Here is a 26,550-nt window from a genome sequence, read left to right as displayed (position 1 = left end):
AGAGGGAGGGGCATTTGGTTACTTTTCAAAATGCGGTAGCGAAGACCCAGATTGACTATCTCCTCCTCAGGAGGTGTGACAGAGGGTTGTGCAAGGATTGCAAGGTGATTCCGGGTGAGATACTCGCGACGCATCATAGGCTCTTAGTGATGGACGTTGGTATTATGTTAAAGAGAAGGAAAAGGTCTACTCGAGGAAGACCGAGAATCAGGTGGGGAGTCTTAACTAAGGATAAAGCCCAAGCGTTAGAGGGGCAGTTGTCGACTATGGGAGCTTGGAGGAGCAGTACTGACGCGAGCACTATGTGGTCAGCGACAGCAGACTGTATTAGGGAGGTTGCGAGAGAGGTGTTAGGGGTCTCGACGGGAGTCTCTGGTGGGCACAAAGGATACTGGTGGTAGAATGAAGTGGTCCAAGGTAAAGTGGAAGCAAAGAAGGCGGCGTACCTGAAGTTAGTGGGGAGCATAGGTGAGGTGGAGAGGCGAGTGTGTATGGAGAGGTATAAGGCAACTAGGAAGGAGGCCAAGCTGGCGGTCAAAGAGGCTAAGACTGCGGCTTATGGTCGTATGTACGAGGAATTGGGGAAAAAAGGTGGGGAGAAGAAGTTATTCCGGCTGGCCAAGTTGAGAGAGAGGAAGGCTCGGGATTTGAACCAAGTGAGATGCATCAAGGACAAAGATGGTAGAGTATTCATGGAAGATGCCCAGATTAAGAGGAGATGGCAGACTTACTTTCATAAACTTTTGAATGAAGAAGGGGATCGGGATATTGTGCTAGGCGAATTGGAGCATTCTGAGAGTCACCGTGACTTTGGGTACTGCAGGCGTATCGAGGTTGAGGAGGTCATGAGAGCTATGCGTAAGATGAATAGGGGCAGAGCGACCGGGTCAGACGAGATTCCGGTGGAATTTTGGAAGTGTGTGGGGAGAGAAGGTTTGGAATGGTTGACTAGGTTGTTTAATATTATTTTTAAGGGGATGAGGATGTCGGATGAGTAGGGGTGGAGTACGGTGGTTCCATTGTATAAGACCAAAGGTGATATCCAGAGTTGTAATAATTATAGGGGTAACAAATTACTGAGTCATACCATGAAAGTGTGGGAGAGGGTGATTGAAGCGAGGGTGAGGATGACAGTGTCTGTATCCGTCAACCAGTTCGGGTTCATACCGGGTCGTTCGATTACAAAAGCTATACACCTTGTTAGAAGGTTGGTGGAACTATACAGAGAGAGGAAGAAGGATCTGCACATGGTGTTTATTGACCTAGATAAAGCATATGACAAGGTTCCTAGAGAAATTCTCTGGAGATGCCTGGAGGCAAAAGGTGTGTGGGTTCCCTACATTATGGCAATTAAGGACATGTATGATGGGGCTAAGACTCGGGTTAGGACAGTAGGAGGCGAAGCTGAGCATTTCCGGTTGTAATAGAGTTATACCAAGGTTCTGCGCTCAGTCCGTTCTTATTCGCCGTGGTGATGGACGCGTTAACACACCATATTCAAGGGGATGTGCCATGGTGCATGTTATTCGCTGATGACATAGTTCTGATTGATGAGTCGCGAGCCGGTGTTGAGGAGAGGCTGGGGGTTTGGAGACAGGCTCTTGAGTCTAAGGGTTTCAAGCTGAACAGGACGAAGATGGAATACCTGGAGTGTAAGTTCAGTGTTGAGACAGGGAAAGTAGGCGCGGATGTGAGGCTTGATTCATAGGTCATCCCGAGAAGAGGCAGGTTCAAGTACCTTGGTTCGGTTATCCAGGGGGTAGGGGAGATCGACGAGGATGTCACACACCGTATTGGGGTAGGATGGATGAAATTGAGGTTAGCATCTGGAGTCCTGTGTGACAAGAGAGTGTCACCGATACTCAAAGGTAAGTTTTATAAAGCGGTAGTTAGACCGGCCATGATGTATGGGGCTGAGTGTTGGCCCGTTAAGAAATCACATATCCAGAAGATGAAAGTAGCAGAAATGAGGATGTTGTGGTGGATGTGCGGGCACACTAGGATAAATAAGATTAGGAATGATGATATTTGGGAGAAGGTGCATGTGGCTCCCATTGATGACAAGATGCGGGAAGCGAGGCTTAGATGGTTCGGACATATTCAGAGGAGAAGCCCAGATGCTCCGGTACGGAGGTGTGAGCAGCTGGTTGCGGAGGGCACGAGAAGAGGTAGAGGGCAGCCTAAGAAGTATTGGGGAGAGGTGATCAAGCAAGATATGGCGAGGCTCCAAATTTCCCAAGACATGACACTTGATAGGAAGATGTGGAGATCGAGTATTAGGGTTGTAGGTTAGGAGGTAGTTGAGTCGTGCCTTACTTCGTACCATTGTGGGACTAGCCATGTAGGGTTTTTGTCTAAGATAGCTAGTGGCAATGTTGTGGCTTACTATTTCGCTTTTCAGTGCATATCCTATTTACTAGCTATCTCTTTTTTTTTTGCATCTTTCTTCTAGATTTTATGGTGTTCCTATTTTTCTTATGATTGTTGTGGTGATACTAATATTTACTAATATTGTCTCCTTTTGCTTTGCATCTTTCTTCTGGATTTCATGGTGTTTCTATTTATCCTATGATTGTTGTTGTGATACTAATATTGTCTCCTTTTTGTCCTTTTGTCTTTTTATTTTTTTGAGCCGAGGGTCTTTCGGAAATAGCCTCTCTACTCCTTCGGGGTAGGGGTAAGGTCTGCGTATACACTACCCTCCCCAAACCCCATTAGTGGGATTTTACTGGGTTATTGTTGTTGTTGTTGATTTATTATATTGCTTTATTGGACCTCTAGTAAGTGTCTATATCGACCTCTTATCACTATTTCTCCGGGGTTATGCTAAATACTTACTGGATATGCGTTGATTTACATACTCATGCTGCACTCCTGCACTAAATGTGCAGGATCTGACATGTTCAATTGGTGGTTATCTTTGCGCGTAGGCGCAACTGCTGAGGATACTTTATGGTGAGCTGCATTCTAGGCTACATATTGCAACCCACAGAGTCTCCATCGTACTATTTACTTTATCATGTCGTAGTTACATTCCGGACATATATTATATTATTACTGTACTCCTTAGTAAAGGCTCATGCACTTGTGACACGGGGTTTTGGGATGTTCTAGATGTTGGATGTGATTCTGCTTAGTATTTACACACTTTTATTATCTATTCTAATTAAAGAGTAAGTTTCCATGATTTTTATGTGTTGATTTCTTTATCTAATAAAATTCACGATTTCAAAAATAATAAAATGCACAATTAAGTTGGTAGTTTATCGTTGTCTTGTATAACGGCGACGTTGGGCACCATCACAGCCTATAGTGAGTTTTGGGTCGTAACACTCTTGTAACCTAAGACTCTCTTTATTTATTTATTTATTTATTTATTTATTCCCCTTCCCTTTTAATTCCCCTTTTATCTCTCTTTTTGGAGTTATTGCTTCTTTGGTGACTCGAACCCAGGACTCTGATTGTAGGTGTGGGGGTGCTAACCTTTGAGCCACCATCTCTTGTCTAACGTAAGACTTACTTCTAGAAATTGACGTTAACAATAACTAGACTGTTGCAAACCCCTCAAATTAATTTAATAAATAAATTTATTTGTCACTCATCAAAACATCGCGTACATTTAGAAGTGGAATCAAGATTTTAATTTTATGAATTCTGGATTTAGAGCAACAACTTTTAGTGCTAATAATTGGATCATAATTTAATATTTATACATATTTCATGAATTTTTTTAATACAAATACATTATTTGAGAAAAATTACTAAGTTCAGCTGAATTCATATATGGGCTTCTAGTTTCCCCCCTGCATACATCAACGTGGTAGAGAGTCTGAAACTTTTCCATTAGACAACTAGCGTTTGGCACAATAAGTGTTTATAAATTAGTAACTCTAGCGTTTGGCACAATGAATAACTCCTACAACCAGAACTTTTCTGCTAAACTTCCAGCTGCCAACAACCCATTAATACACACTAATAAGTTGCCATGTTTTTCTTGTTCTAATAAATTAATTTTCTACTATATATAACATAACCCTAAGTTGCAGCTGAATCCTACAATATATATCTTTTTTTCCTATCTAAATCATCTACAAAATAATGGCTAGTGATCTGCAAAAATCACACGAAAATGAACGTGAAGGAGCAGAAATTACATATGGAGCTGAAAACTGCCACCGCAAAATTATAGAGCTTTTGCAAAACTTAGGATTTCCCAAAGGAGTTCTTCCTCTTAAAGAACTTGAAGAATTTGGCTATGTTCGCAAAACTGGATTTGCATGGATGAAGCAAAAGGCGCCATACGAACATTATTTTAGTTCAACGAAACATCTTGTTAGTTATGCAACTGAGGTTACTGCATATGTGGAGTTGGAGAGAAGGAAGATGAAAAAAATAACTGGTGTTAAGGGTAAGCAGCTACTTGTTTGGGTTTCAACAGTTGAAATGAGCATTGAAGATCCTACTTCAAAGAAAATTTATTTCAAGACTCCTATAGGAATTGGAAAGTCTTTTCCTATCACTGCTTTTATGACTGAGGAGGAAAAGCATAAGTACCTGGAGAAATCCAATGAGTAGTAGTAGTATTATATTTTTGCGAGTCTATGGATTCAGAATTTTTAGTTTATGAATTCTGGATTTGGAAAAATGCAGCTTAATTACTAGATTCTGCTATATATATATATATATATATATATATATATATATATATATATATAATACAAGTATAAAGTTTTAGGCTAAGCTATGTACTGGATTCTGTCTAGAGCTCTAGCTCCGCTACTATTTGCATCCTCTTCTTTTTCTTGGGACAGGGCTTGAAGCTTTGCTTTCATCAACTTATATATTCTTGCACACAAGTGCTTGTTCGTGCTACTTTCTTTTTATCTTTACTTTAGTTAGGGTCTATCGGAAATAGTCTCTACCTTTAAGGTAACGATACGATTTGCGTTCGTTCTATCTTCCCCAAACCTCACTTGTGAGATTATATTGAGTTGTGTTGTTGTTGTTGAAGCGCTTGCTAGCTAAGAAGAACGGTCTTGATGAACTGATAATATCTTACGGAGTATGTAACCGTAATATTTTTTAGATTTTTGTTACATGCACTGATAATATAATACTCCATCCTATTTGACTGGGCACGGAGTTTAAGAAAAGAGAAAAGATTTTTAAACTTGTGGTGTAAAATGAGGTACATATATTTTGTGTGGCTATAAATCATTGCATAAAGGTAAATTGTTTTCAAATAAGGAAAGAGGTCATTCTGTTTTGCACGGATTAAAAAAAGAAATAGGTTCACATAAATTGAAACGGAGATAGTAATTTTTTATGTCATTCGTGTCATTTAATATATTATAGTAGGTTATTTCTCATTTCCTGTAGGTTATCTATCAATGCTATATTACATAGTGTTACATAGAATTATATACCTTCTAATAGACTTATAATTGTTTCATATATTCTACACCGTCAATATAACTTAAACCTACCTTTACATAACTATTCAATCTTAAAAGACGCGTTACAATATTTTTAGCATTATTCTCAAAATTACATTCCATATAGTATATTTTAAACCATAAAATTAAGGAATCCCACATGGACCCCAAACCAATGTCTTCCTATTTTTTAGCTAAAAATATTCTACTCCAATATTCTGGTAAAGCTCCCTGAGCTAGTTTCGGACAACTATTTGGGTTAATCAAAATTATTGATGATGTGCTTAAAGTGGTCCCGAGGTGTGAGGACCCACATAAGGGTAGTAAAATCTTTGGAGTATGTCAACGAGATTATAATGTATATTGAAGGAGGTTGAGAATGGTATATAGGAAGCTCAATGGAAACAAAACATGGAAAAAAATAAGACATTCAGGATCGTAATGACCGGACTTCAAACGAGCACAACACCCAGTACATAATGAATTAGGCTGTGGATATTATGTCATATTCATAGCACATTTAGGGGCATTTACATCTATAACCAGTTATTGGGTCACCATTTAACTTATACTCGCTTTGCAAAAAAAATTGCAAGCGTACTCACTTTTACTTGAAGTGTGGCCTTATTAAAACAAAACTTCAAAATAAGGCTCAATTAGAAGACAGGCGAATCGACGAAATGGGCTATAATTTCATCATCAGAACAAGTTAATTTGGAAGCTGGAATGGTTAACAGGAACAAACTTGGTCGAAAAACACAATATGCTTATCTTGCAATTGCACAGCCATGGCTGTCACACCTCCTTTTTACTCTCCCTGTCACACCTACTTTTTACCACCACCACCCCCAAAAGATATGTATTATGGATTATTATGGGTTAAAGAGTTTTTCCAATTAAAGTGACAAATTTGAGTAGGGATTATTTTATTTATAGAGTCGCCACTTGGAATTGATTTTTTGGGTGTTCCAAGTTACCATTTATTTGAATCCATGGTTAAAGGAAGGTTTGACTCTATTATTATTGGTCTGCGAAAATAAAGTTCGGATAAGGAATTCTGTTGACCGGGGAGAAGGTGTAAGGCATTCCCCAAGTCCCGTGGTTCTAGCACGGTTGCTTTATTGACTACATTTGGCTTATATTATTTTTGGATAACCTGTGTTTTATTGGTTCTCATGTTTTACCTATGTCCGCTTTTATTGCTTGATTAGATTTATGAAAATTATCTTGAAATAAGTCACGCGTACGTGTACTCATTTTTGTTTGGCGTCAAGAATCATATCACGCGTATGTGTACACAATCAATAACACATTTATTATTATTCGGAGTTGAAATTAGGAGACATTTATTCATTATGGAAGAATGAGCTAATTATTAGTCTAGTGATAAAATTATTGGGCCTTACAGATTTATACTCAATCCAACCCATGTCTAATTCTTTCTTTCCTATTAAACGTGGTAACTCATTTCTGGTTCACTTACTTGAACTCCAACGCATGGCCCATTAATATGGCAAGATCTTCATTCTTAATTCTAAATAGCAAATCTCATTAAGAAAAAAATTCTATTTAAATAATCTGTTGACAAATCGCTTGAAACATGTAAAAAGAAACTACAACATGATAATGTGTATAAAACAACACAAAAATTTATTACATGAACCTCTATATGAACATCACACAAAATAATAAAATAATTAACAAATGGAGGATAAGCAATGAAACTTTAAGCAAAAAATTTCCTTCTGAACTTGATTAATTCAAAAACAATTCTGAGCCGAGCAACTACACCAAACCAAAGGCAAATCGGTAGATGAGCAGAAACTCTAGCGACGAACCTTCTAAAATTCGAGCCCGGGCCGAAACTCGACTGTACCTCGTGAAGCTGCTGGTTTTTGGCGTGAGAGAGGTGACTATCAATGAAGCTTCACAAGGTATTTTTAGGCTTGAATTTGAGGCATTTTTGGGTCTTAAACAAGGTGATGAAAAAGGTTCTATCTGGGTTAAGCTACGAAAAACAAGACTGGGCAAAGAGTACTTCTACCCGGAACTATGAGCTGAATCCCCCTAGGCGAAGAGGTTCTACCTAGATTAAGCTACGAAAAACAAGCCTGGGCGAAGAGTACTTCTACCTGAAAACTATGAGGCGGATTCCCCTAGGCAAAAAGGTTCTACCTGGGTTAAGCTACAAAAAATAGCCTGGGTGAAGAGTACTTCTACCCTGAATTATGAGTCGGATCCCCCTAGGCGAAAAAGTTATACCTAGTTTAAGCTAGGAAAAACAAGACTGGGCGAAGAGTACTTCTACCCGAAAACTATGAGCTGGATCCCCCTAGGCAAAAATATTCTACCTGGGTTAAGCTACATAAAATAACCTAGTACTTCTACCTGGAACTATGAGCTGGATCCCCCTAGGCGAAAAGGTTCTACCTGGGTTAAGTTACGTAAACATCCTGAGCGAAGAGTACTTCTACCTGGAAACTATGATCTGGATCCCCCTAGGCGAAAAGGTTCTACCTGGGTTAAGCTACAAAAAATACTCAGGGCGAAGAGTACTTCTACCTGGAAACTATGAGCTGGATCCCCCTAGGCAAAAAGGTTCTACCTAGGTTAAGCTAAGAAAAATAAGCCTGGGCGAAGAGTAATTCTACCCGGAACTATGAGCTGGATCCCCTAGGCGAAAAGATTCTACCTGGGTTAAGCTACGTAAAACAACCTGAGCGAAGAGTACTTCTACCCGAAACTATGAGATGGATCCCCTAGGCGAAACGGTTCTACCTGGGTTAAGCTATGAAAATGAGAGGTATATATAGTAGTGATGCATGCTGAAAAATAAAATAAAATGGAGATTTTGAGGGACTTACCTTTGGTGATATTCGTCCTTTGAGAATCGCCATTCTGCATTGCTTTGTTCCTGCTTTAAACAAAGAAAAACTGTGAGTTTTCAAAGTGGTGGTTGGTTTGTGGCCTTGATACCCTAAGTATCTTGAAGTCACGGTCATTGCTATAGAAGAACTGATTCTTCCAGTATGGTACTGAGATGCTTGGATACTCTGTATAGCTTCCTGGAGACTTTGGCTCTCCGATGTTGCCCCCGACTGTTTCATATTCGGATGTCCCTAAGGCAAGGCAAATTTCCTTTAAAATAGAACTTAGTTGTCTTACAACTAGTACCAGTTCGTGTCTGTAGTGCTTATCAACTTTCCCCACGATGCAAGTTTTGCTTAGGCGACCTTTTCAGTTTCTTTGAGATGCTTTGTTCGTCTTATCAAAAGAGATCATAGATAGATTTGTGCCTTCATCAATGCAGTATATGCCCCAAATTATGCTTGGTATTACAGGGAAACTGTAGTCAATTGTGCAGCCATTTCTTTTCTTTGCTTTTGATGCAAGATTAGACCGAAAAATGAATCAAAGAAAAATTATGGGTTAAAATAGGAAAGCAATTGAAAGTGAGAAAGAAGAAGAAAAAATTAAGGAATTGTGTCTAAACAAAAGGTGCCCCTTTCGGGGGAGGGGAATAGGGAGACTTATCTGGAGGTATGTGCCGACTTCAATGAATCATGACATGCATTTTGGACTGGACGCTTGATCCGTCTGAGCTGTCTAATTCTCAAAAATTTGTCGCAAATGTTCATCTTGAAACTGCCTTAGTTGTACTCATATCGGAGTATAAAAGACCCTCATTCGTCTAGTAGCACCCTTCGTGGGTTTTCGCTAACTGGCCTCTCATTTCTTTTCTCACCATCGTCTTATAATGCTCTTTGTGAGTTTTCACTACAAGAATCTCTCATTTTTATTTTCTCTGCTCGTCATCACCCTATGGTGCCCATGAGAGTTTTCACCAATAAGACTCTCTCATTTTATTTCTCTCATTTTGGTTACATCAGATCCAAATGATTGTATCCTCCAATTCTTGAACATTCTCTTTGATTGATATGAAGGACTTGAAAAGGACTTGGGTAAAAATAATTTTGATTGAATTACAACTTTGGGACCTTTCAGGTGAAACCATCGCGAACCATTGTAACATCTGCCCAGTTTCAACTTTTGGGAGAATGTGGATTTTTATTTTGGTGTGACTGAACCCCAGAGAGAGACTGCCTGCGTATCCTTTTGGAATCAAGTCGAACATAGTTCAATGACTCAGAAGATTTTTTTATTATTATTATTTTATTTTATTTTACAAGTACACGGGTTCTAAAAGGAGGGAAACCCAAGAAGACAAATATAGCTCAAAAGGTTTAACAAAAGGGTGACACTTATTTGGGGTATAGCCTTCGTTATCTCGATCTGAGAAAATCGATGCGTGAAAATTCTTCAGTGGGTATGTATCAAACATAATATCTCTTGACTGCATTTGCATTAATTATCATGTCTGGTACCAGTTCTTCTTCATCTACCAAGTGCAAAGCCCCTTTTGGTAACACTTTCTTGATGATGTAGGGTCCTTGCCAGTTCGGGGCGAACTTTCCTTTAGCTTCTACCTGGTGCGGAAGGATGCATTTTAAAACGAGCTGGCCTACCTCAAAGTGCCTCGGACGCACTTTCTTATTATAAGCGCGTGCTATTCTTTGCTGGTATAACTGGCCAAAACACACTGTTGCTAGCCATTTTTCATCAATCATCATTAGTTGTTCTAATCTGGTCTTGACCCACTCGGTGTCTTCAATCTCTGATTCCACAATGATTCGGAGAGAGGGAATTTCAACTTCAGCCGGTATTACAGCTTCAGTTCCATAAAATAACAGATAAGGAGTTGCACCCACAGATGTGCGAGCAGTCGTGCGGTATCCCAAAAGAGCAAAAGGCAACTTTTTATGCCATTGCCTGGATCCTTGGATAATCTTCCTAAGGATCTTCTTGATATTCTTGTTAGCTGCTTCAACGGCTCCATTAGCTTTAGGCCGGTAGGGTGTAGAATGGCGATGCACAATTTTAAATTGCTCGCATACCTCCTTCATCAGATGACTATTTAGATTGGATGCATTATCAGTGATAATGGTCTTTGGGATACCAAAGCAATAGATGATATTGGAATGAAAAAAATCTACCACTGCTTTCTTGGTGACTGCCTTGAAAGTAACTGCCTCTACCCACTTAGTGAAGTAATCAATGGCGATCAGAATGAATCTATGCCCATTTGAAGCCTTTGGCTCAATTGGCCCAATAACATCCATTCCCCAAGAAACGAAAGGGCAAGGAGAGGACATGGGATGCAACTCCGAAGGAGGCGAGTGAATCAGGTCACCATGAATCTGGCATTGGTGACACTTGCGAACGAAACTAAAGCAATCTCGCTCCATAGTAAGCCAATAATACCCTGCCCACAGAATCTTCTTCACCAAAACATATCCATTCATGTGAGGTCCGCATACCCCCGAATGCACTTCACTCATGATCCGCTCAGCTTCTGTGGCATCTATGCATCTCAATAAGTTCAAATCTGGGGTCCTTTTGTACAAATTTTCCCTATTCAGAAAGAAACCGCCGGCGAGCCACCTTATAGTTCTTTTTTATCTCCCTTGGCATGCTCTGGGTATTCCCTTATTTTCAGGAATCATTTTATGTCATGATACCAAGGTTCACCATCTGGTTCTGTCTCAATAGTATTGCAGTAGCCGTGTTGATTCTGAATTTAGATTTGCAGTGGATCAACATGGGTATTGCCTGGATAAGGGAGCATCGAGGCTAAGGTAGCCAAGGCGTCGGCTAGCTCATTGTGAAACCTAGGAATGTACCTGAATTCGATGGATTTAAATCTCTTGCTCAGGTCTTGTACACATTGTCTGTATGGAATAACCTTGATGTCTCTAGTATCCTATTCACCTTGGGCTTGCCTGATAAGCAAGTCGGAATCTCCCAGAACCAATAGTTCATGCACATCCAGATCAAGGGCCATTTTTAGACCTATTATACAAGCCTCATATTCCGCTGTATTATTGGTACAGAAGAAACGAAGTCGGGCCGTTGCAGGGTAATGTTGTCCAATAGGTGAGATAAGGATTGCCCCGATCCCAACTCCTTTGATATTGACAACCCCATCAAAATACATTTTCCATATACGGATGTCATCCGAAACTACTTCCTCTATTGAGTTGACCTCTTCGTCTGGGAAGTATGTGCTCAGTGGCTTGTAATCATCATCAACTGGATTCTCTGCCAAATGATCTGTCAAAGCCTGTGCTTTCATTGCAGTGCGAGTGACATAGACGATGTCGAACTCTTTGAGCAGAATCTGCCATTTTGCGAGCCTTCCAGTGGGAATTGGCTTTTGAAAGATGTACTTCAAAAGATCCATTCTCGATATGAGGTAAGTAGTGTAGGCCAGGAGATAATGCCTCAGCTTCTGAGCGACCCAAGTCAAAGTACAACATGTTCTTTCTAAAAGGGTATACTTAACCTCATAATTGGTGAACTTCTTGCTCAAATAATAGATTGCATGTTCCTTTTTGCCTGTTGCATCATGTTGCCCCAGAACGCATCCAAAGGAATTATCCATTACCGATAGATATAAAAACAAAGGCCTACCAAGTTCTGGTGGGACCAGTACAGGGGGTTTTGACAAATAATCTTTGATCCTGTCAAAAGCTTTTTGGCAATCGTTCGTCCACTTGATAGCAGCATCCTTTTTCAGCAAATTAAAAATGGGTTCGCATGTGTTTGTGAGATAAGCAATGAACCTACTGATGTAGTTCAATCTCCCGAGCAAACTCATGACTTCAGTTTTGTTCTTCGGGGGTGGCAGATCTCGAATGGACTTTATCTTAGATGGATCCAATTCAATGCCTCTCCGAATAACTATAAAACCGAGGAGTTTCCCAGATGGCACCCCAAATGCACACTTGGATGGATTGAGCTTAAGGTCATACCTTCGGAGCCGCTCGAAAAACATTTTCAAATCGCGCACGTGATCAGCCTGTGTCTTTGATTTTATGATGACATCATCAATATATACTTCAATCTCTTTGTGCATCATGTCATGAAAAATAGTGGTCATGGCCCTCATGTAAGTTTCCCCCACATTGTTTAAACCGAATGGCATAATCCTGTAACAATTGGTACCCCATGGAGTGGTGAAAGAGGTCTTTTCTGCATCATCCTCATCCATTAGAATCTGGTGGTATCCGACATAGCAATCCACAAAAGATTGTATCTCATGCTTAGCGCAGTTATCTACAAGTATGTGGATGTTTGGTAAGGGAAAATTATCCTTTGGACTTGCTTTGTTCAGGTCCCTGTAGTTAACACAGACTATAGTTTTTCCATCCTTCTTTTGGCACAAGCACAACATTTGCCGCCCAGGTGGTGTATCGTACGGCTCTAACTATATTGGCGCTCAGTTGCTTCATTATTTCCTCTTTGATTTTATCACTCATGTCCGTTTTAAATTTTCGTTGCTTCTGTTGGACTGGTGGAAAATCAGGATACGTGGGAAGCTTATGAACCACTAAATCAGCACTTAAACCCGGCATATCATCATAAGACCAAGCAAACACATCTTTGTATTCAAATAAAATTTGAATCAAGGCATCTCTAGTTTCTTCTTCAGCGTGAATGCTTATCTTTGTTTCTCTGACTTCTTCATGACCTCCGATATTAATTGGCTCAGTTTCATTGAGGTTGGGCCTAGGCTTGTTTTCAAATTGTTCCAACTCTCTTTTTATTTCCCCAACAGCCTCATTTTCATCATATTCGACCTCTTGATGCATTATTTCAAAATTAGACAGCTTTTTAAGATCTGGGCGTGAATTCTGCATGCATATCATGTTATTAAAGCCAGCATTAACAAAACTAAAATGGAAATAAAATGACAAGATTTAGGAAAAGGAAAAGATACAATACGAAATTGAACTGCATTTCATTGAATTTGAAACGATAGAAGGGTTAACATCAAAATAAAATAATCATACTGAGATGTTTGGATTACAACCCTGAAAGTAACCCAAATTATAAAAAGAAACTGCAAAAGAAAACTACCAAGACTCTTTCCTTGTGGGGAGAGGAGTTGCTTCCCAGTTGTTGAGCATGGTGTCTGGGCCAATTAGTTGCACATCGGCACAGCTAGTGCCTTCACCCGCCTGGATCATATTCACTTCAGAAAATATCTGGCTGAGGTCATGGAAAATTTCATCAATGTTTGCCTATGCCGAGGAATTTTGACCCTCTTGGAGTCGTGGCTTAACAAAAGTGTACAAAATGTGAGGGATGGGCTGCTGCAAGACCCAACCATTCTTTTTGCGCTGCTTAGCTTTATCTTCATCTGCTTGTGTTGGCTTGAAACCTAAGCCAAAAGTACCCTTGTTGCTAAAGGGAGAGATGGGTTCCGAAATTCCTTGCAATGATGCCCCCAAGCCTTTTCCTGGCTCATAACCTTATCTCAGCATAAGTGCAGCCACCATTACAGATGTGGCAAAAAGACGAGGATGCAGAATGGGCTTTCCTTCCTCAACGTGGTCCACAATAACCACTTCGAAAGCCTGATAAACAATGGACTCGCACCCTTCCTTGGCCTCAATACACAGAATTAACGGATCTTTATAAATGGATAATTCGTCTTCTCCGTGAACAATAATCGCTTGCCTGTCATGTTCGAACTTAAGCATCTGATGCAAGGTGGATGGCACAGCTCGAGCCGTATGGATCCATAGCCTTCCAAGAAGAAAGTTATAAGAAGTTTCCATGTCCACTACTTGGAAGACAATTTCAAAATCGACCGGCCCAATCGTCATGGTGAGGTTGATCTCTCCAATAATATCTCTCGCTGAGCCATCAAAATCTCGAATGCGAATATTGCTGGGTCAGATTTTGTTTGTATTGATCACCATGCTTTGCAAGGTAGAGAGAGGGCATACATCTACACTCGAGCCTCTATCAACCATGACTCGCTTTACATAATGCCCCTCATATTTGACAATCAGGTGCAAAGCCCTATTGTGCCCGGCTCCCTCCTCTGGAAGTTCATCATCAGTAAAGGAGATTCTGTTCACCTCGAAAAACCTATTGGCCACCTTCTCTAACTAATTTACGGTGGTCTTCTCTGAGACATGTGCCTCGTTCAGGATCTTGATTAGTACACGGGCATGCTCTTTTGAGTGTATGAGCAGAGATAACAGAGAGATTTGAGCAGAAGTCTTTCTCAACTGGTCAATGATTGAGTAATCCTGAACTTTTATCTTTTTCAAAAACTCTTCCGCATCTTCTTCAGTGACTGGTTTCTTTATTGGCATTTGGCCTTCTCTGATTTTCTTGGCCTTTCTCAATTCTTCTGAAGAGTAACACCTCCCTGATCGAGTCAAACCTCCAGTTTCCCCCACTTCTTCTATGATTTCCTTGCCTTTATAGGTCACCACAATTTTGTTGTAGTTCCAGGGAATGGTTTTTGTGTTTGTCACACGAGGTTGTATGGCGGGCTTGATTATGATCGGCTCTGTTATACCGCTCGTACCATCCTAATTCTACCTTGTGATAAGGTGGCCTCCAAGGACATACAACCTTGGACTTGGAACATTGGAGCGAACTTCCAACCTTGAGACATTGGGAACAAATAAAGTTGCCTTTTCTAAGCTCGAGGCGCCTTTCACAATCAACGGCACATCTTGTCTTGGACTTACTTCCAGTTTGGTTCTCTCTTGATTCGTTCCCGCTGTCATTTCTGCTTGACCAACCGGCCTGTATTCTTGATCTCGGCCAATCATTCCCACAAAATGATCATTGTGTACTGGCAACGGGTTATTGGTCACATTAGGAGGGTCCTCGCCATTCGTGACTACAATCAATTTTTCAGCAATGAGTCTTTCTATGGCTCTTTTCAGGGTCCAACAGTCATCAGTGCTATACCCCGGAGCACCTGAATGATATTCACATCTAGCATTTGCTTGAAATCCATGTGAATTAGGATGCATATGGTGGGGAGCGATGGGTCCAATCACGCCCATCTGCTTCAACTTCTGGAACAAACTAGAGTATGATTCAACCAATAGAGTACATTTTTCCACCGGCCTCTGCTCTCGACCATAATCCTGCCTAGGACAAGTATTATAGGGTTCCCGAAAATTTTGCTGCTGAGGTCGGGGAAATCTTGGAGCTGGTGCTCGTACCTATTGATTGGGAGGCCGAGCATAGGATTGAGCATTAAACATTGTATACTGTGGCAGGCCCACAGAGTACTAAGGAATTGGCGAAGGATAGTAATGTTGAGGGTAGCTGGATTGCCCATGTTGAACTTGCACATAAGGGTGCGATGCCCCTCTTTGAACTTCCCTAGATCCTGAAGTCATCATGGACCCTTCATCTCTCTTCTTTCTATTTGCCAAACTTCCCGACCCATTTTGGATAGCTTGGGTGGTGGCTTTGAGAGCAGCTTGACTTATAATTCTGCCAGTCTTGAGGCCATTTTTGACCATCTCCCCTATCTTAATTGCTTCTGCAAAAGGTCTACCCATCGCGGACATCATGTTCTGAAAGTAATCAGGCTCTTGAGCCTCCAGAAAAACAGTGATCAACTCGTGGTTATCCATGGGTGGCTTAACCCTAGCTGTTTGCTCCCTCCACGTTATGGCATATTCCCTAAAGCTTTCAGTCGGTTTTTTCTTCATATTGGACAGGGAATTGCGATCTGGTGCAATATCAATGTTGTATTGGAATTATTTGACGAAGGCTAGGGCCATGTCATCCCAGACATGCCAGTGAGAGATATCTTGGTCAATGAACCATTCGGTGGCTACCCCCACAAGATTTTCCCCAAAATAAGCCATCAACAATTCTTCTTTTCCACCTGCACCCCTCAGCTGATCGCAGTATCTTTTCAAGTGGGCGATAGGGTCGCCATGTCCATCATACTTCTTGAATTTGGGGGTCTTGAACCCTGGTGGCAAATGGATGTGAGGGAATATGCATAAATCGCTGAATGAAACACTTTTGTGACCACCTAGTCCTTGTATGTTCTTTATGTTCTGTTCAAGACTTTTTATTTTCCTGGCCATTTCATCCGGCTCAACCGACTTGGCAAGCTTTTCATTTTCCACTGGTGACTCGTATTGAGGAGTCAGATTGTGTGGAGCCGAGACCTTGAAAGCCATATTTGGAAAGTAGTATTGGCCATCATAAGCATGAGATGGTGGCTCGTTGTTTGGCCTTATCACAGGAGGTGGTGGCGGGATTGCATATACCGGTGCGCCAGACACGACGAGAGGAGTGTTCCTGACCAGTGCGTCTGGAGGTTGCACATTAGAGGTACCAGGGGCAGCATGGAGGCTGTAGTTTGGCACATACCCTGGCGGTAGAATGTGATCGCTCACTGCATGAAGCGGTGGTTGAGTAGACCGGGGTACGGTGGAAGTTCCCTCTGAGGGACCATGGGGTGGAGGCTGACCGGAAACCCAAGCTTGATATACATCGGACAGTTGTTGTTTCAATTTTCTTATTTCCTCCGACTCTTTCTCAACTGACTGACCCTGGGGATTGTCATTGACCAACTCGATTTCATCACTGTTATCCATTACTACCGCTCCCTTTGATCTGGTGAAGTAATGATGTGTTGCTAGTTTCACCACAAACCAACCACCTTAAGCTTACTTTATAAGATACAGCAAATGTGTTAGGGTTAGACATTTTATTGATATGAATCACACGTAATATGCCATGCTCCTAACATCATCACCATTTCTAACATGCTTTTGGAATACTTCATGTTTCATTCCGGCTTATCATGTTATTTTTTATTGATGCTCTTATTTTCTTCTCTCCGTTTTTTTCTTTTTACTCACGCCTCATTTTTATCCCTAATCTTAGAATCATTTAAAAATATTTTGATCGAACCTTTTGGGGGTTGCCTACGTATCATGTCGCTGCATGAATCAGATCATTATGTAGTTCAGGGAAAACAGTAATAGTCTTGATTTTTTCATTTTTTATTTATTTATTTTTTCAAATCAATTCCAAATACAATGACAGAAAGGAAATTACATCGAAAATGACTTAACAGACTCTAACAGGAATAAAATACAATGATTAAAAAAAAAATGCAACGATGACTCAAACTAAAATATTATTGGGTTTGAAAAGTCTTAACAACTATGACGATGTTTCAAACTCCACAATCTTTGCTTTCAACCACTGGAACATCTGCTCATGGTGGCACTTAACCTGGCTGACCCCCCAATGTACGGTACATCCTCTCTAACTCTGCTACAAGATGACGGGCAAAGGTAAGTGCATGATCCAAAAACTTCTCATAATTCATCCCTTGGAACTTCACATAGCTTTGAGCAGTATAAACAGCCAAATCATGGACTTGCTCTTTGAAGTACTAAAAGTTCTGGTCTCGATCTTGTAACTGCTGCTGGCGAGTAGTGGCTCTCTCTCTTATGTGTCCCTCGCGATCTAAAGTTGACTACAACTGAGCCCGAAGTCTAGCCTACTCGAGTGTCACCTGAGCCCTCTCCCTATCAAAATTTGCATGTTGGCAGTCTCTATTGTACCTTATCATTTCTTTCAATTCTGCGTGAAGTTGAGCTTCTAAACATACCCAATGGACCCTCTCTCTCTTGAATTGAGCCCTCTCTTCTTCAAATTATGTTGCTTGGCGATCCTTTCTAGATTTGGCCTCATCATTTAACTGTACAATTTTTTCCTTGGCTTTGTCCAACGCCTTTTCAGTTTTTGCCAAGATGGCGTCATAATCTTGCACCTTTCCCATCAAATTGGCAATGGTTTTCTGGTCTTTCCAACTTCTGACTGGTACCTTAGAGGCTTTCTTCATCTGTTGAAGTTGGACATGAATGGCTTCATTTTTGCGGATCAGACTCTTCTTTTCCCCTTTAGATTCTTGTGCTTGCAAGTCTTTCTCAAAATGGAGGTTCCTCAGCTTTTCTTCCAAAGGATGGATAGTTGTTTGGTATCCCTTTTACTTTTCACCCCAAGCTAACGGTTCGTGGATCTTATCATTAAAGGCTTGAACATGCGGCCTTTTTGCGGGCCTTTCGGGCTCGGGTTCTGGTTCATCATTTATGCATGACCTCTTCTCAAACCACCTAGAATAACCCGGATCTACCTCACCTCTCGCAGTATCTGGTACCTGGGTATCATCTTTCAAGTAGCGACAACCATTCCAAATTTGCTAGATTAAAACCTCGGGGAGTGGGGCTTCGGGGTGTAGCTCAATTACCTGCACGCTCAAATCTTCATCCTCAGGCACTATCTGGTACCTTCCTAGTTGTCTTAGAATTCTCTGTGGCGCATATGGCTGGACACTTCTCAAACCCAATAGAATCAAATAATTTCTTAAGGCCGACATGTGTATCACCTCTCTTACCGGGAGCCATCCTAAAGTCCACTTAATTTGACTTGCGTTAAAATATCTTAGGTGGGATATCCAGGCTTCCATCCCTTCTAGAGAGTTATAATATTTTACTCTTTCTCTGTAGCTCTCAATAAAATTATCCGTGCTCGGACCATAGCTCATGAACTTGGGGTGATGTCGGAGATGCTCAATCAACCACATTTGCAACAAAATATTGCACCCTTCGAAGAATTTTGCCCCAGACTTACACAAAGTCAACGCCCGATAAATTTCTGATAGAATGATCGGGGAAAGAGTGTGATGTTCTTTGGTAGTGAGGACTTGTACAACTCTGGCTGTGCGGATATCAATTGTCCGCTCCTCATTTGGGAAGATCATAATTCCCAGAAACGCCACCATGAAGGCGAAGCGACGGTGAATCTGCCATGTGTCCTTGTTCTGCTTATTGTTAAGGCCCTTTTCATGTATTTCAAACCCATTTGGCTGCCCAAACCTGGAGTACAGGAAGTAGAAAGAACAACACCCTTCGACTTCGTTGGTCTTTCTGATTTGCTTACTGATGTTCAGAAGATCGAAGAATCGGTGTACAAAGAGAGCCATCGGGAATATGAGCTTCTGGTTTCTCAAATCCCTGCCAAACCCGGAATATCCAGCTATCTCTTCTAAAGTGGGAGTAAGCTCAAAATTGGAGAAGCGGAAGACATTGTGAACGGGGTCCCAAAAAGTCACTAGTGCCTCAATCAAATCGTTCTGTGGTTTAACTTTCATAATATCTGTGAGGGCTCCTAGGTGCTTGGTGACCCATTTCTGACCATCTTTCCCCAAGTCATACCACCACATCTGAAGCTGAAGTGGAGCTTCGTCTACAACCTTCAAATGTGCGTTCTGAACAATGCTCATTTTGTACCTGTGGGTGGTTAAGGTAAAGGTTGACGCTAGTTCAAAAGACAAAACCAATGCATTCTTTTTGTAAAATAATCTTTTGTAAATAGCCTAATTTTAAAAATAAAAAATAAAAAAACGTCAAAGAGAGGGTGGCTATTTTTGCAACTATGCCCCTTCATACTTCTAAGGAAAACTTTAGGACCAAGGGAAGGACATTATGGTAAAAATGATGCCAATTGACAGACACGTCCGTTCTTGCTAGTATAACCCTTTGACAGTTTTGAAGATGTTCTAAGGCTATTCTAACAGAAACGGCTCGGGATTAAACGAAGTTGGGTCGGCTTATTTGGACAAAACAAAAGAAAACACTATACACATTTCTTTCTTTTGGTTATTTTTGCAAAAATGGGGCCGAACCCTATGAAGGTTGCCTACGTATCTCACATCCGGTGAGAATCAGACCCGCGTAGTTCGTAAATATTTTAGGAATGGGGTGACACCTTCTCTCTCTTTTTTTGTTTTTTGTTTTTTGGAAAATTTCAATCTTATTTTGTAATAATCGTTTTGGGGTAAACTTTTGACAAGGTTTTTGGATTTTCAAATACCGAGATTTAAAAAAAAAAAAAAGGGTAAATTTTCTCTCCTTTTTTCTTCCTTCTGGTTTTCTCTCAATTCTTATTTTTATTTTTTAGAAGCCGGTCAACATGAACAAACCGAATCAAATATAATGTACATGTAGCACATAAGATGCATCAGGATAGTCTTGTAATTTTTAGTTACACCTGTCCTAGACGGACCCAACCCCTATGTTGAGTCCCCAAAGTCAAATGCACATGATGCAAACAAATGTTCCTACTAGGGATCTAGTATGAGGATATGTTATTGTAGGTTTAAAATCCTGGGCGGAGTGTTTTAGACCTGGCTTACGCAAGCGGACAGCTCGAGCCGAGGTGGGGGCAACGTACCGGGAGCACGAAAGTCTACCCGGCCTAGTTACTGATCCCGCCTCGTTCTATTTGGTGTGACCTCTAACAGAAAAGTAGGCCACGCGCACGTGTACCCCATAAATTCAGAAGACTCAGAAGGGAGGCGTAAGAAGGAAGTTTATATAGTTCAAATAATATCAAAGTGATAAATGATCGGCAATTAGCACATTAGGCCCACAAACACAGTAATATCAACAACCAATAAAGCCAAGTATAGATCACATTACAAGCTCTAACTCTGAACCCTGAACCAGAGGTTCTGGGTTCTTGTTCCCCAGCAAAGTAGCCAGAGCTGTCACACCTCCTTTTGATCCCCCCTTCCCCCTCCCCCTCCCCCCCCAAAAGATATGTATTATGGATTATTATGGGTTAAAGAGTTTTTCCAATTAAAGTGACAAATTTGATTAGGGATTATTTTATTTACAGAGTCGCCACTTGGAATTAATTTTTTAGGTGTTCCAAGTCACCATTTATTTGAATCCCTGGTCAAAGGAAGGTTTGACTCTATTATTATTGGTCTGCGAAAACAAAGTCCGGATAAGGAATTCTGTTGACCGGGGAGAAGGTGTAAGGCATTCCCCAAGTCTCGTGGTTCTAGCACAGTCTCTTTATTGACTACATTTGGCTTATATTTTTTTGGAAAACCTGTGTTTTATTGGTTCTCATGTTTTACCTATGTCCGCTTTTATTGCTTGATTAGATTTATGAAAATTATCTTGAAATAAGCCATGCGTACGTGTACTCATTTTTGTTTGGCGACAAGAATCATATCACGCGTACGTATACACAATTAATAACACATTTATTATTATTCGGAGTTGATTGGTCAAGTCACGTGAACGCGCACTTGTATTATTTTCCTAAACTAATTTAAAATTATTGTAAGACCAAAAGTTTATGGATAGGAAATTATTTGGAAGTCGGGAAATATATTAGTTATTTAAAGTATTGCGAAGTCATCCACACTTAGAAATATTTACAACTTACTACTCTATCTTTGAAATTAGGAGACATTTATCCATTATGCAAGAATGAGCTAATTATTAGTCTAGTGACAAAATTATTGGGACCTAATTTTAGTTTTAATTTTTTATTCCATACTTTTAATTTTCCTATTTTTTTATTCCCATTCGAAAATTTAAAAAAAAAATATTTTTTTCGGTTTTTATTTTATTTTAAAATTAAGATAAAAAATAAAAATAATACTAAAATAATTTGACCTTTTAAATTATTTTTAATTCTTACCCTATATTAAAAAAATATAACAAATCAAAAGAGATATATATATTTATTAAATTTTTAAAAATATTTACATAGTAGAAGGTGGTAAAAATTTAAATATAGTCAAAAATTAGGTGCTCACAATGGCCAAAAGTTTCAAGATTTGCAAAAATGGACTTATCAATGGGGAAAGTTCAGAAATATATGTATGGAGATAAAAGATATGGAGGTGAGCCATTATTTTTACCAAAAAACGTAAATTCGGAGAGCGAAGATGACGGTTTTATTCTTGCATTTTGCCATGAACTAAGAGATACAGTTCAGCGTGAACTATCAAGATCCTAAACTAGGGAAAAAAATAATGGGTTTGGTCAGATCCTAAACTGAACTGCTCTCAGCCTCATCAGAAAAGAAGAGGAGGAAGAAAGGAACGCATAGGTCAAGATGAAGAAGACGAGGCATCTTAAGTTGTTAAAATTAGGGTATATGTTAAATAATTTTAAAAATAGGGGTATAGGTTAAATGAGGGTGACTAAATAGGACACCCCGTGCAATTTCTACGCACATTTGCATGTAGAAAAGACATTAGACAGCCACTCTAAATAGTTGCTATTTAAGAATTAGTCCGTGCATCTTGAAAAAAAATATTTAATTTATACCCTACCATTGAGGCACATCAGTTATGTTCTTTCTCTCTCTTCCTTCTCTCTCTATGAACAAGTTTTTCAATCCTCTCTCTTCTACCTCAAATCTCTCTCCCTTTAGAGTTTCAACCACACTCAAAGTCAATAGGATCTAGTCCAGCTTAAAGTATCTTACACAATGAAAAGATTTGATTTGCTTGGAACATCTAAAAATAAAAGGAATTTCGAAGCAGTCATCGCCGAAATAGTCATATGTTCTACGGCCTACAGCTTGGTGTAGATAGAGAACCTCTTTTGTTTGTACCTAAAAGTTCCATCAAGGCGGTCAGCTATTTTTGGTGGCGATAGTGGACTTTCTGAAGCGAAGAGAATAGATCTGAAGCAAAGAAGGAGTGGGCGAACAGATTTGGCCATGGCTACGAATTGAGTTTTTGTAAATCTGAAGCAGAGTCGCCAGAGAAGATTTGAGGGCCGGATTTTTGTTCGTCTCCATTTTTAATTTTAATACAATGTATACAGTATTTTGCTTGGCTGGAAAACGCCATCTCCGACGAACTTTCTTCTCTCCTTTGCTATTGAGTCAGATACAATGATACAAATATATTATATTCTGTATAAATACACTCAAATACATTATATTTTTATGTAATACATTATTTTTTCGCTTGTATTTATGTATTCCGAAGGTCTGTATTTTTTTAATACGACCGAGTATCACTATTTTTTGTGATTTTTTGTTGTTTGAATACAGTCAAATTGAATACGATGAATTGAATACAATGTATAATAGTGACTAATGAATATCGGTGAATTAAATAAAGTGTATACAGTGGAACTGAATATAACAGTATACACCCTATTTCTTGATTTTTGTTGTTTGAATACAACTGAATTCAATATAGTGAAATTGAATACAATTCAATATTGCGCTTTCCGTTATTAAACGCCCGTAATTACTATTTTTTAGGCAGATTACCTCACTGTATTTATAAATACATTCGCGCGAATACATGGAATACAGAATTAAACAGTTGTAATCTATGTTTTTAAGGCGGATTACCTCACTGTATTTATAAATACAATCGCACGAATACATGGAATACAACACAGTAACAACGAAATTTTGTGGAATTGATTTTGTTAAGTTAAATTAGGAGTGACTCAAACTAATTGATCCTCTTTTCGTTATTAAACAGCTGAACTCCCTACTTATTAGGCGAATTCCGCGACTATATTTATGAGTACAGTAGCGCGAATACCGAGAATATTAGCTATAAGAAGTAAATATGTATATGATAGCTATAAGAAATTAATAACCACTAAACTATAGTGGTTTCTGAAAATTCCTCTATATAATAATCGGAAAAGGGCCTAAATATCTCCTATTGTTTACTAAATAGTTTATAAATACTTTGTGTATTTATAAATCATTTAGTAAACAATAAGGGTAGTTTAGACCCTTTTCCGTATAATAATGGGATTGTCGAGTCTGAAAATTTTGCCGTGCACAACTGCCTAATTGGGAAAGTAGCTAGCAATTCGGCTCAATATTCTTTACTTGTCTAGGGTTAGGTAAGCAACTCCAGCGACCAAACTTTTCTAGCTCAACTAATTCCAGCCAACAATCTAACCATATAATAAGCCTCAGTTACTGAATCATACAATATCATACGTTCTTTCCTATCTGAATCAATTGCAAAAATGTCTAGTGATCAGCAGAAATCACACGAAGATGAACGCGCAGGAGCAGAAATTGTATACGGAGCTGAAGAATGCTACCGCCATTCAGTAGAAATGTTACAAGATTTAGGATTTCCGAAAGGAGTCCTTCCTCTTAAAGATCTTGAAGAATGTGGACACGTTCGTGAAACTGGATTTGTGTGGATGAAACAAAAGGCCCCGTACGAGCATTATTTTACTGCAACAAAAACTCTTGTAAGCTATGCTATTGAGGTAACTGCATATGTGGAGAAATGTAAGATGAAAAAAATGACTGGTGTTAAGAGTAAGCAACTATTTCTTTGGGTGCCAATTGTTGAAATGAGCATTGAAGATCCTGCTTCAAAAAAGATTTATTTCAAGACTCCTATGGGAATTGGAAAGACTTTTCCTATTACTGCTTTTATGAGTGAGGAGGAAAAGCAAAAGTACTTAGAGAAAGCCAATGAGTAGTACTACAATATTTCCCTTTACTTGGGACAGAGCTTGAAGTTTTTTTTTCTTTCAATTTTCTTGCACACAAACATGCTACTATACTTAAGAAGAATGATATCTTCATGAACTGAGTAATCCCTATTTTACATGTTGGTTCCAATATCATTAGTCATCAAATAAGCAGTTGCTTAGTTGCTTGTATTTTAATTTTACGGTGATAATTTTGACCTGAATTGTCGCGAAATTGGCCTTTTGTGAAAATCACAATAAAAAACCTTCATATTAGCTCAAACTCTATTATTGGTAGTAGGGGTGGCAAACATGCGAGATCAAGAAGAAGAAAGTGGAACTAGGAATTAATGAATATAATATTTAAATTATTTTTTTGGTAAAATGGCATAATATGTATATTAGAATTTTAAGTCAAGTAGTGTGATCACTAGTGAGGACCAATCTAAGTGAAAGGATTAACAGAAGTAACAAGGGATAGAGCTATCTTTGTTGAAGGGGATTCAATTGGCACCCCTTCACTAAAAATGAACATATATATAAGTTAAATTCTTTTAATATATGTATATTGCATGTTGAATCTTTTTAGCTTTTTCATGTTTTACTTTATTATCTTTTGTCGTCACGGGAAGTGATGGACCACTTTATTTGGGATTGGATCGTAAGAGAGGAACAAAAACGAATTAGTAAGAGAAAAACAAAAAGAATACGACTGTTGAAGCTTTTTACGTAATCATTTATTGAACTCTCTTCTTCCTCATAGAAAGAAAATGAAAATGCAGAATAATTGTTTTAGGAAGTGAAGTTACAAATTACATTGCTTTACGTGTTTCATTTATCAGCTGTTCCGTTGTTTCCTTCTTTGTCACAACATGTGATAGCATATTCTAGTTCCCTAGTTAAGCAAATTTTCAATATTATGATAATAATGCACGAAAATACCCCCTTTTGTGGATAACTTGGAGGGATGAACATATGTGTGCGTGTGTGTGCAGATAGCGCATAACCATTTAATGATCTCGTTATATATATTTATTCTGATCATAAGTGATACACAAAAACACATAATATTAATTAAAAAGAAACAACAAAGCAACAATTTCATGGTTTAAGACTTTAAGATGATTGATGTTCATTAATAGAGTATAATTTAAGTTTGAAAACATTAACTTTAACTTGATAGAGTACATATCTATTTGAAATGCATGCGTTTATCCGACGAGAGAATTAATTTAGACGAATTTATTGAATGTAATGCTACATCCAAAAGTCGTTAAATAGAACTTCTTTATGGTACTCCTCAAATTCAAATTAGGGGGTCGTAGATGCATATCTTGTTTGGTCAAGCTTCTAAAATTAGCTTATTTTGAGAAGTATTTTTTTTCAAAAGTTAATTTTGGAGAGAAACAGTTTGTATTTGACTAATTAATTTAAAAATCACTTCTTAACAGCAATTAGTATTTGTCCAAACTTTTAAAAAGTGTTTCTAAGTGTATTTTTTTTAAAAGCGCTTTTCAAAAAAGTGCTTCTAGGGAGAAGCTACTTTTTTCTGTTTCTCCAAAATGGTTTCTGCTTCTATTCAAAAATATATTTTTTTCTTCTAAAAGTTTGGCCAGACACTTAAACTTTAAAAAAAGTATATTTTTTTTCTCGAAAAAAAATATTTTTAGCATCGGAAAAGCTTGGCGAAACAGGCTAGCGGTATACTACCACATCACGTGAGAAATGTAGACCATATGCCATAGTGTTTATTTCTTTCTCTACACGGCTTACTTGCACGTAAGAACCACCATAATTAGCTACAGCCTACTAGTACCATCCAATGTTGTTACGGCATGAACGTCTGAATTAAGGCAGTTAAGACAAAAAAGTAAAAACAAGAGTTTTCTTTTAATTTCTTTTTGTTAATATCC

The 26,550-nt window shown here is 39.1% G+C and overlaps 2 protein-coding genes across 2 annotated transcripts; both read left to right on the top strand.

Annotated features, from left to right (window-relative positions):
- The first annotated feature begins 4,098 nt into the window (after positions 1–4,098).
- Positions 4,099–4,575, top strand: LOC104116057 (uncharacterized). Its single transcript, XM_009626835.4, has one exon. It carries the CDS (start codon positions 4,099–4,101, stop codon positions 4,573–4,575), a length of 477 nt encoding a protein of 158 aa, XP_009625130.1.
- A 19,548-nt stretch (positions 4,576–24,123) lies between these two features.
- On the top strand, positions 24,124–24,872 carry LOC104116431 (uncharacterized). Its single transcript, XM_009627282.4, has one exon. The coding sequence runs from the start codon at positions 24,176–24,178 to the stop codon at positions 24,644–24,646; it is 471 nt and encodes a 156-aa protein (XP_009625577.1). The 5' UTR covers positions 24,124–24,175; the 3' UTR covers positions 24,647–24,872.
- Positions 24,873–26,550: the final 1,678 nt, after the last annotated feature.

Source organism: Nicotiana tomentosiformis, chromosome 12, assembly GCF_000390325.3.
Source record: "Nicotiana tomentosiformis chromosome 12, ASM39032v3, whole genome shotgun sequence".
Taxonomy (NCBI): Eukaryota; Viridiplantae; Streptophyta; class Magnoliopsida; order Solanales; family Solanaceae; genus Nicotiana; species Nicotiana tomentosiformis.
The sequence above is the reverse complement of the archived record's forward strand: the minus strand, read 5'-3'. Positions and strand labels throughout refer to the sequence as shown.

Bases quoted from the DNA above. Each gene is read 5' to 3' on its own strand.
- LOC104116431 (XM_009627282.4), top strand. From the start codon at position 24,176: ATGTCTAGTGATCAGCAGAAATCACACGAAGATGAACGCGCAGGAGCA.
- LOC104116057 (XM_009626835.4), top strand. From the start codon at position 4,099: ATGGCTAGTGATCTGCAAAAATCACACGAAAATGAACGTGAAGGAGCA.